Source organism: Phalangium opilio, unplaced genomic scaffold (genome assembly GCF_054372755.1).
Source record: "Phalangium opilio isolate 3A_F unplaced genomic scaffold, DU_Popi_V2 ptg000052l_1, whole genome shotgun sequence".
Classification (NCBI taxonomy): domain Eukaryota; kingdom Metazoa; phylum Arthropoda; class Arachnida; order Opiliones; family Phalangiidae; genus Phalangium; species Phalangium opilio.
Window position 1 is genome coordinate 49,754 of NW_028324171.1, and position 15,013 is coordinate 64,766.

The 15,013-nt window shown below is 39.1% G+C and overlaps 1 protein-coding gene across 2 annotated transcripts; it reads right to left on the reverse strand.

Annotated features, from left to right (window-relative positions):
• Positions 1-6,802: 6,802 nt before the first annotated feature.
• LOC149673342 (uncharacterized) lies at positions 6,803-8,187 on the reverse strand. Of its 2 annotated transcripts, XM_089840046.1 has the most exons (5): positions 8,097-8,187; positions 7,381-7,538; positions 7,190-7,318; positions 7,095-7,124; positions 6,803-7,016 (listed from the first exon to the last, which is right to left on the reverse strand). In XM_089840046.1, the coding sequence occupies exons 2-5, from the start codon at positions 7,422-7,424 to the stop codon at positions 6,830-6,832; spliced, it is 390 nt and encodes a 129-aa protein (XP_089696172.1). In that variant the 5' UTR covers positions 7,425-7,538; positions 8,097-8,187; the 3' UTR covers positions 6,803-6,829. The 2 variants fall into 2 exon arrangements, with proteins under 2 accessions (XP_089696172.1, XP_089696171.1); XM_089840045.1 differs by lacking the exon at positions 8,097-8,187 and having other exon boundaries at positions 7,381-7,625.
• Positions 8,188-15,013: the final 6,826 nt, after the last annotated feature.

A 15,013-nucleotide genomic window follows, 5' to 3' on the forward strand; every position in this document is an offset into this window, starting at 1 on the left:
CTCCCCCATCTCCCTGCCAGTTTGTGAATTATCGAAACTGGGTCTCAAAGATTCTTCTTCACGGTTATCACGTTCTATCTCTCTCTTCCGCCTTTTCACGCGGTCTAAGTAAGAAATTTTTAAAGGGGTAGGAATTAAATTACATAAATGTTCCAATTCGTCATGTGTTTGAAACGTTTCAGGTGTACGAGGAACGTTCTTCATATAGTCTATTAGATCGAGGAACGTTTGAATAATATTTAAACCGCCATTTGTGATAAAACCGGGTAATGTTGAAGGTATATTAGCAGGATCTAAGTGTAAATAAGAGCAGAGAAAATAATAAAACTTGTATATTTCGACTATGTTCCAAGGCTTATTTACAGCCATTTCGTCAAGTATCCAGCGAAGTGCTTCAGCGTCCATGTTGAGGTTTTGACGATTGATGTTCGACTGTGAAGTACTGTTATTTTCTCACGTTCTTTATACTAGATTCCTACCCCCTCTCTTCCTCCTCTCAAGGGGGTCAACGCCAGTATATTTTTCGAAATTATTGACAAACAATACAAGGTACTAGCAAAGACCATCGCCGCTGCTTTCCGACATGTTTAAACACGTCTAATATTGTTTGGCAGTGAACAATAGGTGATATAGGATAGACGTCCGATGGATTGACAGGGTGCCAAATAGTCGTATAACAAAACAACGAATTTACAATAGATTTTATAATTCAATAAAAGGAATAATTATAACAAAAGAGTGGGTTCGTCATTCCATTAGGTGGGGGCTTCTTCAACAATGACATTGAAAAAATGTTAGGAAAGAATTTCTTCAATAAATCAAATAGTGACAGGTCTATTTAAGGAATGTTGGGAATAGTAGATAAATAGGTCAAGTTTACTATTGTGTAATTTATTTACTCCTCAACTGTCAGGTACACAAAGGTTGTCAGGATTTCGTCGGATCTTGGAGATAAAAAAAACTGCTTATTGTGCTATTTATCTTATTGCTCTTGGGAGTGCTGGAATTCCTTAATATCCGGTTTCAAAAACTTACATAAAAATACGCTTATAATTGAAGAAGGGAGGGGGTTCTTCAACAATGACCTTAGGTCTTTGAAGATGTTAGGAAAATATTTCGTCAATCAATCAAATATTGACAGGTCTAGCTAAGGAATGTGGGTAATAATAGATAAATAGGTCAGGTTTACTATTGTGTTATTTATTTACTCGTCAGCTGTTATGGAGGCAAGTACAGAAAGGTTGTCAAGAATTCGTCGGATCTTGGAGGTTAACCCCCAAAAACTACTTATTGTATTCTTTATATTATTGATTTTGGGAATGTTAGAATTCCTTAATTTTTGGTTTCAGAACATTGACATAAAAATACGCCTACAGTCTAACAATAGAAGTCAAGGACAATAGATATTTCGCGATAGCTACGTAGGAAATTTAGTATAAAAACCCTAGAACTCAAGAGAGGAGGGTATCATAACTCGTGAAGACCTTAAACGTGCAAGATGGAAAATCAAGAAGCTGGTAAGAGGGAGATTGGCGTTACTAACGAACGAAAAATCAACGGTAGATTCCACATTTCTAGAGAGTTGTTCCTGACAACGGGATTCGTGAACGGCACCCTTGACCCCGAGATTCGCTTATGTAGGAAGCAGTTGGTAAAAAGTTTCGCCATTTCAACAAGTACCTGGGAGAAGTTGATACCCAGACTACCCGTATTAGCAGGCTGGACGGCGGGCCACGAAACCAACAACTTTGAAATCGTTTTAAACGATAACGCAAATGAAAAAACAACTGTTGTGGCGTATCATAATACGTGTCACATTAAAGATTTACTAAATGATGATTCCACTGTTTTGGACAGTCTGAAAACGGCTACCTTGAATCGAGTTTCGAACGCCGTTAAGGAGCATCTTATTAAGTTAAGTAACCATGAAATTGTATTCACGCACATGGCTGATATCATTATAGAATTTTATAATGATATTTTTGATAATTTATATGGCGATCACGATCGCATACCGTGCTTAGATGGTCAACCCGAAAAATTCGACGCAGTGGTGGGGTACTTCACCAATTTCGTAACGTCTTACCAGGTGCTAATAAAATTTAATAATGTACTTGAAGAAGAAAATCTTGAAAGTAAATTTTATAATTATAATGTATTTTCGGTAATTTCTGGTCAAATAGCATATTTGAAAAAGAGAATGCACATGTTAACTCATTTTTAAATTTATGTCTATTTGATAATTTGTTTTTTTTGCATTGATGTTTCAAAAGAAATTGAATTTAAAACTGAAAAAAATGTTCCATTTTATATAACTAATACTACACAGAAATGATTTTTTAAATTTTAAGCCTACGAAATATAAAAGTAGATATAACTACAGTGTAGGAAAAACTATTAAACTTGTCGATTTTTTTTGGTAGGAACTTATTTTAAATAAAAAGAAGTAAATTAAATACAAAAACAATTTATTTTAAATCCAAAAAAATATTTACAATTTTTTTTTACAATAATCCCTCCCCCTCCCCCCACTCAATCGATTGAGAGGGTTTTTACGAGTGTACGGACCCCCTCGAACATCACATCGTCCCGGCCCTCGTACACTCGTGCGTGGCCTGCGGGAACTTCTAGAAATCGCACCCGGCGGTACGTCAACAACTGCGCAAGTTCCTGCGTGACTCTGCTGGGAGAGAGAAAGAGAGGAAGGTTAATAAATAAAGTATTGGATAACAACAACTAATAAAAAAAATAACTCACCGGAACCCGCGACAGTTGAGGGCCAGGAGGCTAAAAGAGAAAAATTAAAATTTAGATAAACGAAACATAAAATAATGCATGAAAACTTACTCGTGGGGTATAAAAACGCAGTTGTTATACACGACCTGCCGTACTTGATGAAGCAGGTCGTGCATAAAAGCGTCATCCTCCACGACCTCGGCTAGTCCCGCCAGGTAGTTTATTATTTGATATATTAAGCTGTAAATAAATAAAATTTATAATACCGTAGTGTAACGTAAAACAAAAAGTTCACTTACAAATCCCCGTTGACGTTTAAGTCGTCCTCTCCCGGCCGGGGCATAGCTTTCCACGGATAATATATGGCCGGGAGAGGTTGATATTCTAGTTGAGGTTCGGGAGAGGGGGTGGATGGTGGTGGTGGGCTCGGTGGTGGTGACGGGGTCCTGGGCCTTGGCCCTACCACGCAGAGTGGTCTAGGTGGCGGCGGTGTCCTGGGCCTTGGCCCTACCACTCCGCGTGGTCTCCGAGGTGGCGGTGACGGGGCTAGCTCTAGTGACTCGGGGCTCCCAGAGCGGGAAGTATCCGAAGAGTCCGAAAACTCGACGGGGGAATAGGGGGTATCAACCCCGTGGACGTAGCTATAGAGAGAGATTTTCTAAGTCTTCTCCTAAAAAAACTAAGTTTTTAATAAAAGTTTTTCTTACCGGATTGCGGAAAGGTCCATAGCTTCGTTTTGTTGGTTGTTCATGGTGGTGGTCCGAGAGAAACTGGTAACTTTGAGGTCTCAACTTCTTCATTTTATACTTTTTACTAGGGTCAAGGCGTGTTCGAGAACAAACAAGTGACTTCGAGGTATTTAGCATATACGAGGGTAGAAAGGTTTCGCGGGCAAAATTATCAGAAACCTTGCCATTGGACTATAGTTTCTCAGGTGACTTTTCATTTTTTGGGGACATTTAGAGAAAACCCTTCAGCGTTTCTTGGATTGAACGTACGAGGGTCTTTGGTTTAACCCTATTTACATCTCAAATAGTGACAGTACATGTTAAAAGCTTATAGAGGCTACTATAGTGAAAGGCAGCATGATGGCCTTACTTTTCAAAATTATTTCTGCGTGTTCACGGTGGCCTACCCACGTCAGCCGCGCTTCCCCCCTCCACCCCCCGCGTGTCGTTTGGGCCCCCTACCCCCCACGCGTTTGGGGTTCGCGACCCGGGGTGCACGCGCGCGTTCGCTTATTAATTGAATACGTTTAAGTACGAATGATAGTTACAAAAAAATTTCATTCGAGCATTAGCTATGATACCGTTCACTACACCTGGAAATTTGATTATTTTCGGTCCTTCGGGATCTGGTAAAACAGTTTTATGTAAACGAATAATTGAAAATAAGGATAAAATGTTTGAACCTAAAGTCGATTTAGTTGTTTGGCATTATAGTATATATCAGCCTTGCTACGATAAATTGAAAGAAATGGGAGTAATTATGCGTCAAGGTTTACCCGACGTTACTATATACGATGGCTCTAAAACAATATTAAACGTCTTAGACGATCTCATGTGAGAAAATAAAAATAATATTTTATCAGAAATATTTACTAAGCAATCGCACCATAGGAAATTATTCGTCATCACCCTTTTACAAAACATTTTTGAAAAAAACTTGTGAACAGCCTCCTTAAACGCGCATTACATGATTCTTATGAAAACTGTGAGAGATCTTATGCAATTAGTGGCTCTCTCAAAACAATTGGCACCCAACAACTCTAAATTTATTGTAGAATGTTATCTGGATGCGACTGAAAAACCACACGGGTATTTACTTTGCGATTTAACCCAGAAATGTCATTCCGATTTAAGGTTAAGAACAAATATTTTACCGGGGGAACAAATAGTCATCTATACTCCCAAGAAGAAAACGATATAAATAAACAGCATTTCCAAAATTTAATCATTCTTTACGATGTCACCACCGCGAAAGGTCAAGAAAACATCGGGTAATAAAAAGAAAAGTTTACCCGCTAAAACATCAATTTGATAGCAGCGTTGGGGCAATTAAAAAAACCTCAATGATTAGCTATTCTTAAAAATTCTAATCGAGAAATTATTGATTCAATCAGCGAGTGCTGTCATAACGCCTTACAAGGAGCTGTCAATCTGAAACCAGACGTATATAATAAATTGTGTAAGTATAAGAAACATTCGCAAAATTGCTTGCAAAAACACTCATTGGAAAGCCAAAAGGACCATATTATCTAAACAAACAGGAAGCGGTTTCTTTAGTGTCCTCTTTCCCGTAATTTCAAGCCTTTTAGGTGGCTTATTCTCAAAATGAATAAAACACTAGTTTACGCTAATAAAATGACATAAGTACCCTTGGAGCAACAACAACAACAACCTGAACAAAGTCATAGCCCATCAAATCAATTAATAACATCAAATAATGAGATTTCCAAAAACCATACAGTGTTATCGGAGTTGGATAAGGAGATGAGCACGATTATCTCAAATCAATCTTTAGATGAAATAACCAAATGGGTTTTTTATGAAGAGGCGATAAAGTGCTACCAAAACATCTCGAAACCCCGCCCATCGAATAAACAAGACAGCTGGATTAATATGTTTCCCCTGAAATATAGAGGAGCGACCACTTAGCAAGTAACGCTCCTAGTATACGTTGGGATGACTCAGGGGTTCTTTTCGTGAACGACCTTAAGATCCCAGATTCAGATATAGTTCAGCTAGTTTATTTTACTATACAACCTACCTTCTTCAATAAGTACGGAGTAGCCCCTTCACTCGTAGGTAATCTACCGACGGGGTGGACAGAATTTCAACCCTTTGTGCAAAACTTTCTAGCGCCAAAAAGCAAATCAACGTCTCCATTAGCACCGCCCCCCTCAACCAAGGCATCGCCCAGTTCTGTACCGCTGAAGAATCGGCTTCGACCCCGAACGTATATAAGAGCGAAGAAGAAATTAACTTTCGACAATAAGACGAGCCCTTTAATTTCGAAGAAACAACCTTTAAAGCCGAGAATACATTATGGGAGGTTTATCGAAGCTCCAAAAAGTAGAAACTTTAAAGAATACTTATCTCAACAGCAAACACCGGTAAGGGTTCACTGGTTTAAACCCATTGTACAAGGTTGTCAAATCTCAAGGTATTTCGAGAAACGAAGTCAAAACCTTTCTAGAAACCACTGACGTTTACACACTGCATAAAACAGCTATACATAAATTCAAAAGGCGTAAAATCCCCGTCTTTAACATCTCGGATAGAGTCGAAGTAGATCTGGCTGATCTGGGGTCAATCGCTAAATACAATGACGACTACAGATATCTTATGGTGGGCATCGACTGCTTCTCCCGAAAAGCTTTTGTAGTACCCATGAAAAGAAAACACGCGACCGAGGCTACGAAAGCTCTCGAGGTTATCATCGAACAAAGCAAACCTAAAGCCATCTGGTCTGATTTAGGTAAAGAATTTATTAATTCACAGACGCAAAAACTTCTTAAGAAAAATAAAATCAAATACGGCTCTATGACGTCAGAAAAATTCCACTGTCCATTTGTAGAACATTTAATTAAAACTTTTAAACATCGAATATTCAAAATGTTGACTCATTTTAATTCTCATAGATATATAGATCATTTGACAGACATAGTTAAAGGCTACAATGCCTCTTATCATTCCGTAATAAAAATGACACCCGACAGTGTTTCCCCCTCTAACGTTCTGGAAGTGTACAAAAACATTTACAAACCGGAAATGAGTAATAAGCCTACTAAAAAAAGACGTCAAATTTCGTGTCGGAGATTACGTAAGAATAAGCAAACTTAAACCAGCATTTTCTAAAGGTTATGAGCCAAATTTTTCAACGGAAGTATTTGTCATTTCCTCTATTTTGAACTTCAGAAAACCCGTATTATGTCGTTTGAAAGATTTGGACAGCAAGCATATAACCGGGTTGTTTTACTCTGATCAGCTCATTCGAACAGTGAAGCCCAAACTGTTTAAGATAGGTACTATACTCAAGAAACGTAAACGTAAAGGGAAATTAGAATATTTTGTATCGTTTATCGGTCTACCTAAATTTTTTTAAAAAAATTTACAAATTTTTTTATACAAAACGGCCGGTTGAGTATCTGCACTAGTGCAGAGAACCCTCGGAATAGTACTTCTTCCCAGTTCTCATACACTAGTGCAGCAGCGAGCGGAACCTCCAAAAAACGCGTCCGGCGGAACATAGCCAACTGGCTCAGCTCGAGGGTTACACTGAGGAAGAGAGAGAGTAAAATTAGTTATTACTAGTTAATATTGTGTATATAGGAGGAAGAAACGTATATAGCTTACCGGAACCCTCGGCAATTAAAGACCAGGAGGCTGTAATAAAAATTGTAAAATTTAGATTAAAATTTTTGCGGAATAAAACCTTTAAAAATACTTACTCATCGGGGATGAAAATTGTATGGTTATAGATGACCTGCCTAACTTGGTTCAGCAGGTCATCTATGAAATCGTTATCTCCGATGACCTCCGCAAGTACCGCCAGGTACAGTGTGACTTGATATATTAAACTACGAATAAACAGAAATTATAATTTCACGTTATATTGCCCAAAGATACAAGGTCCACTTACAAGTCACTGTTGATGTTTAAATCGGCCTCTCCCGGCCGAGGCATGGCTAACCATGGGTAGTAGATAGCCGGGAGAGGTTGATACAATCCCCTCTAATCAATAGAGGGGATTAGGGCTCTAGGCTTAAAGTTGTCTGGTAGTTTTACGCCTTCGGCCGCCTTTTTAAAAAAATGTAGTAATTAGAATGAAGTATCGAAGAAGGGCTTGTCCCCCGGGGTTTTCACCCAGTGCGACTGTCCGGGACCGAACCCATGGGGACCCTTTTGATGCGAGGCGAAAGCGCCAAACGCTACGCCACCCCACTATATCGGGATTAATGACGCTGAGCTAAGCCTAATGCTCTAAATGTTGGAGATTCAAGATGCTGAGCTATGCCTAACGCTCTATTTGTTGAAGATTATTGACGCTGAGCTATGCGTAACGTTCTATTTGTTGAAGATTATTGACGCTGAGCTAAGACTAACGCTCTATTTGTTGAAGATTAATACCTTACGCTCTAATTGCTGGTGATCAACAATGCAGAGCTAAGCCTAACGCTCTAATTGTTGGTGATCAACAATGCAGAGCTAAGCCTTACGCTCTAATTGTTGGTGATTAATGACGCTGCCCTAATCCTAACGCTCGATTTCTTGGGGAATCACGAGTCTAAGGCTCGAAACGTTTCCTAAAGCATTTTCTAAGGTTGCTGTACAAATGATTAGAGGAAAATTTCGTACTTTGTTTCGAAAGTGATCCACAAAGGACGTTTGAGACGACGGATTTTGTTTTAAGTAAATTTTCGAATTAATTTCCTCGAGGAGGAGGTTGAGATCTGAGGTAATAAATGTGATTTTAAAACGTATAAAAAAAATTGAGGATATCTAGACACTCACCTTTTTTCGATCGGTCGAAATTGTTGGAAAAGTTAAGGGTTTCAGCCTAAACTAAACTTAGTTGGGACTCGATAAACTTTTTAGCGACTTCAAACTCTTCGCCACCGCCAGTTGGCGTCACAACGTTCATTTGAAAAGTTAATTTTACATTGTCGACTTTGGAATTAAGGCCGTCTAAAGAGAGATAATTTTGCAAGGACTCTTCGATTTCGATAAACGCCTCTTGTAAGATGGAGACCTAAAATAAAGCGTTTATTTAAGTGTTAAATTATATATAAATGATAAGGAAAAGCTTCAATACCAAGACGGAGAATTGTTTTGTGATTAAGTTGAAAGCGTTGTATTTTAAAGTAACGAGGGTAGTAGAGAACAGTCGCTCTTTATCTATCTTAACATAAACACCGTATTTCTTCCAATTTGACAAGACAAAGTTCAGGGTTCCGGAAGGAGCCAAAATTTGAAGGGTTTTCTCGCTAAGTGGAAATGGAATAGTCCCTAAATGGCCAGGCTGAAAAAACATGATTCGAGGTTACGAGAAAGTTTCGAAGAAAAAAGAAAAAAATCAGAAACTTACGAAACCAATCCTATTTTCTTTTTGCCGAATGGCGTCGCCAATATGAATAAGTCTACTTTCCGGATCAGTTATTAAAACTATATTCGAATCTTGAAGGTAATCCCAAATTCTGCTCTCTCGTCTTCGGTTAAAACGCAATCTTCAATGACCTGGAGTTGGACGAATGGTTGAATATGTTTGTCCATTTTGATTTGATGAGTTTTATTTTCTTGATTTTTGGCAGCCGCTTTTTCTTCTTCCAATATTTGTCTAATTCTTTGCCTCGCTATGTTGAGGTCTAAAGACAATATTTCAGTTAGCCATGATTTCTATATATTTCTGGGAATAGATGAAATTAAACAGACATTTAATGGCTTGAGATTCGATTGGAAGTTGTTCGGAGGTCTTGTCGGTATGAATTTATTTTAAAATCTTAGTTGATTTTATAAGAAATTCATTCACATTTTTTCTTTGGCCATGTCTAAAATAACGTGTAGTTCGTCACTTGGACTTAGAGCACTAAGTCGATCAATTTCGTTTTGACTGATGTTGTTTTGTGAAGTTTATGAAAAAAAATTAGACTAAACGTATCGGCACTATTAGTTAATCAATAAACGTAACAGCCGTACTTACCGTTCACTGTTTACTTTGACTAAGTCCTTGTTCTTGTCTTGTACGTTGGATCCCGAAGTTCACCAATGTAGGAAACAATCGGTAAAAAGCTTCGCCATTTCCACTAGTACATGGGAAAAGCTGATTCCCCGTTATCCCGTATTAGCGGGCTGGACTGCCGCCCATGAAGCCAATAATTTTGAAATCGTGTTAAACGATAACCCCAATGAAAAGACAATGGTTGTGGCATACCATAACACTTGCCACATTAAAGACATGCTAAAGGAGGACTCTATTGTTTTGAACAGAATGGAAACAGCGACCCTTTTACACTTTTTTAGTCGCCGTATATCATTTTGAAATTGTTTAGCAATTTTCATATCGTTAATTTTTCGATTTGCGGTAAAAGCTTTTAGGAAAGCTTTCGTACTTTTCTTCTTACTTCTATGAATAAGATAGAGGGCACTATACTGCCCGCATACGCTACTTTCTAACCTCTGAAGATGTCGTTTACCAAAAGTCCATTTTCTGCAGTTTAAAGATAAAAATCTTCTTATACTAGGCAGAAATGGTGGTAAACCGTAGCTATCGAAATAATACCCTACACGAGCTCCATCTATGAAGGCCGATACCCAGTGAGACCCCTTTTCATAGTGCTGATCTAAATTTATAATTAACGATGCGTGATATCTGGTAACCTTAGGTAACCCATTTGATGCGAAAACACCCAAAAAGTTGGGCGTATCTGATAAAGCGAGAATCAAGTCTACGGTGGTAGTTGCTGACATTTTAATAATCTACAATTACGTTTCTATTTTTATCGATTTGAATCATGCTTTGAAATTCGGCGTATACAATGCAGACTGCGGCTTCGGGCAAAGGTTTAGCGAATCCCATGTCCAATCTTAATTGTTCTTGCTTAACGGGGTTCCAGTGGTTTGTTTCGCTAGCCGATAGGTCCGGTGTCAGATCAAAAGCGTAGAGGGTTAACCCGTTGGCAAACTCGTTGGGAGTAATATCGTTACCGTCGTCTTTATAATGAATACCGGTACCCGCGAACAATGTTTGATATGCTTGTATATACAAGTTTTTACCGAAATCAGGAGTCAACGGTTTCGAGGGTATTTGTTCGTTATCGAGGTACAGAGACAAAAAATTTAAATCCCAAGTTTTAAAGTTAAAGGGATTCAGAGCGTAACTGCCCTTGAACGCCGCGTTGGAGACTATTCCAATAATGACGCGATTAGGCTGAGGGCCTAGATATATATTGTTAAAACTCTCGGTGCTACTTCCGGTAGAGATAGTTTTAGTTTTAAGTTCGGTGCGCGTAAAATTATATTTGGCAGTACCGTTATTAAGCGCTGCTTCATGCGCTAACAATATTTTAGGACTGAGTTTATCTTTACGTACCGCGAGTGCAGCGTCTAGTATCTCGACTTTACAGTTTTTGAGAGTGGCTGTTTCTTCACACATTAAGGCAAACTCGTCCTTGTTGCGAGTAAACACGACGAAGAGATATTCGGGAATATTAAACACGTCACTAAACACGGGTGTAAAGAATTCAATCACGGCCGATTTAGCAGTTTTAGCCATTCGGGCGACGAAACCTTTATTTGAAAAGTCGTCGAATTTTCCGGCTTCGTCCTTTTCCCATCCGGCCATCATGAGGTGAGATTTTTTGGCCGCGGGTCCGTAATTTGAGACAGTTTCGATAAAAGAAGTGAAGGCGTAGTTTTGGGCGGCTGAAGAAACTCGGGTATTGTTCAAGAAAACATCGCAAGTTCTCCACAATGCATGGCCAGCGTTGTTCACGAAAGGTACCACGGCTGCATCAGGAAGATCACTTCCACCTTCGTTGGTGATTTTGACTTTGTTGTAATGCATGGTGTGGGCTACATCGATGTAGCTATCTCCATTGCCCGAGATGAGGTATTCGAGGGTAGAGGTATCACCAATGGCCGCCAAGGGTTTGGCCCATTCACCTTGAGCATGTTCGACACTAGTTTGAATCGGCACAGGGGCAAAAATGTCCAATTCACTCTTAAGAGCTTGGAGAGAAAACAATTTTTTCAGGAGCTAAATATATCGCGTGGCGTCTGCTTTGAATGACGGTGATAAACTGAAAGGCGTTTAACTTTGCGCCTCTTTATCTTTAATCCTGAACCTTGCTGTGCAGCAGTCATGTTCTCATAAATTTCCTGCAATCTCTTTTTCGCGGCACTTTTCACATTCTGACCTTGCATTACGTCACCAAGAATCTTTTGTCCCGTACTAATGGCTCTAGGTGCCAAATACTTTGCACCTCTAATTAATAAGGGGCGTGCCCCTCTAAATAACCCTTTCAGGGCGCTCCCTATCCCGTGACCTTTTTGGTGGGGGGTCCCGACAAATACTTTTGACACCCCTCCACCCCCTACATGATCTAAATAATACCTCCTATACTCGCAACGAGACTCTAATGTTTGGGGTTTTGGCATGGTCTAAAGTGTAGTTTACAGGTCGACGTTAAAAACTCGAATGACGCGGCTTGGCCTAAACTATTCCTTATATTAATGTCTATAGTATCAAAGTAACGTTTAGCAACATTAACGTAATGAGGAGAGTTAAATGATTTAGTTATAGTCGAACCGTGAGGTTTTTCGCTGTCTACGCCTACTATACGAAGTAGCGGGGCTACCGTATCGCCTATAAATTCATTAGCTACTATATCGGAATAAATAAACAATTGGTCGGGAACATAATAATTTAAATTAGCGGGAACAGAGCTTCTATACGATTGGCTGGTTTTATCTGAAGGGCAAGAGAAAGACGTACTTTGGCCTTTTGGGGTTTTAAATCCTAATATCCTTTTCAAAGTGGGAGAAAGAGCCAAGATACCGTTAGGTTGAATAGTTAAAGAAATATAATCAGAGAGGGGATCCGAATCAAATTTAAACTTTGAACCGTATTGAAAGCCGCTTAATCCGGAAGCTATTTGTTTAAGGAGGGCTTCTAATGATTTGTAATAAACCCCGGGAACTATAAAGGCCGAGGCTTTAACAATAGGCTGTGATTTTCCGTCCCGACCTTTTTTATTTTCATGCGAGACCACCTGCACGTGACCTTCCTCACTGGGTATGTTAAAAAAGGACATTGGGTACAAAACTTCTACTAGAGCTACCTCCCAGTCATCCCCGATCAGCTCTATAGCCTGGGGCAACTTGGTAGTGTAAGAGGAGGTCTTGTTGTTGTCATAAATTTTCATGCTAGCGTTGCTCGGTAGCGTTAGGTAAAAGGGAGACTGCATCTTTAGCCGGAATCCAAGAATTCATTAAAGGGGGATAGCCTAGCCACTTTACAAAGAGCTCCTTTTGTCCTCTCCTAGTCCGCTTACGAATTTCTTTCTCGATCTTGTACGTCTCGGGTCTAGCTACCGACTGAAGTTCCATCCCGTAAAACACCCCCTTTATTGGTTCCCCGTTTAAATCTTCTAGTTTGAATACCGGAGGGCGTCTGTCAATTTTTCCCACTATTTTAAAAACCTGTATTGTGTAAGTTCGCTCGTACCCTTTATCAAAAATCATCTTATTCCTACTTACTCGGACGTATTCGCCCACCTTTAATTTTCTCCCGTAAACTTTCTTTTCGCTAAAGTACTTTCCGTGTACATTTTTAAAAACCTGAAGGACATTGGTGCCAGTAACTTCCAAAGGAGTCATTTTTATCGCGGAATGCACCGAGTTATTGTAAGCATTTACCAGGTCATCTAGAACATCTATATATCTGTTGGTATTCTTTTCTGTAAAATACCTGTACATGCGTGACTTTAAAGTATGATTTAATCTTTCTACCATACACACTTTTATATCGTCATTCTCAGTTGTAAAAAATATAACCCCTTTCTCCTTCAAGTATCCTTGTAATTGGGAATTTCTAAATTCAGTACCCTTATCCGTTTGTAGCTTCCTAGGAACCCTCTCTCTAAAGACAGACTTAAAAGCCTCAACCGTTTCAACACCGCTTTTTGACTTTAAAGGTACGGCCCAAGCTCTTCTGCTAAAGCAATCTTTTACGGTTAATATGTATTTGTACCCGTCGTTGTACTGACTCAAAGAACGCATGTCGTTCAAATCCGCCTGATATTGATCTCCTATGTTAGTTACAACCACCTTGTTTCTTTTAAACTTTCTAAAAACTCTCTTATGTAAAGTGTACGCGTCTTTTCCCTTTAACCAATCTAGTACTTGTTTCTTACTAATCCCCTTTAATTTTACTGCTAAATATAATTTTTCAGCAACTGGCGGGGTGGGAAGGGTTAAAGTAGATACCTTCTAAAATTTTGGAGATTTTACGTACGCTGCCCATCTCGGAGACTCAGTTTTAAGTTTTTTAGCTGCTGCCTCAAGACTATTCTCAGATTTAAGTTTTTTAGCTGCTACCTTGACACTAACTTTGGGAGCTCTAGTTCTTTTGATTTTAATTTGTTGGGGTATTGTATACGAGGCAAGAGGGGAAAAACTAGAAAGTAGGTTTGTAAATGCGTAAAAACCTCTAGGTTTTGGGTCTTTGTTAGAGGAAGGCTTGACAAATTCTAAAGCAATATCTCTAATATTCGAGCCGGGTATTAATGAATCATTAACTATAATTTCCCCACTATCTGTCCACCTAAGCTTTTCAGGGTTAGTTGAAATCTGATCAACGATATTATGTACATGCCCTATATATTTAAGGGGGATATCGTCTAACCAAGCCAAGTTAAAATAGTTGGATGTTGGTTGGGGGACCGTGGGTATAGGTTGCCTAGCGATATTATGTAAATTATTATATCTCTGTACAGTCTGTTCGTATAAGCGCCATTTTGATGCTTCGTCTAAATCTTTACGAGCTAAAATAACATTCATTTCATTGTCCAATTCCGAAACTACTTGTTGTTGGGGGTGTGGGAACGGGTCGCTTTTAAAGGTAGAGCTAGAGACAAGGAGCATTTTCTGAGCGTACTGCATATTTTACTGACTACCTCCTGTTATGGCGCCGATAATAGAGGAAACTAGAGGGAAAAGGAAAGAAAAGAAACTACCACCTTCCTGAACTAATATATCACGTTTTGTTTTCCAAGATATTCTCTTATTAGCAATTTTTCTAAGTTTTGCGGAATGCCTAGCTAATCTAGCTTTTTGACTTTTATTTAATTTAACGTTACCGTGTAAAGTATTTTCAACACACTCTGCGATTGCGTCAATTAAGGGCTTCTTGGCGTTACGTAAAATGATTCTACGTTGTTTTCGAGGGGATTTGGCAATAACGGAGAGCAAATTTCTTTGTGACCGAACGGCATAAGGCATAGTGACTAAATGAAGAGATGGCTAAACACCCATCTACTATTATAATTATTTGGGGATGTAAACTTCGCAAGGGTTGTCGGGAAATATTCCTGTCCTAAGTCTATCATTCTCGGGGCATCTTTGGTGTAGATCGAATAATAAATATCCGAAAGGTAAACTAGTAGCGTCACGGTAGGCGTCGACAGCGAAACGCCATTTATCGGCAAACATTTGTCTAGCTATTATTGAACTTTGCAATTTGTCTCTAGGAGATTTCATAAGTATAAGATAATGAG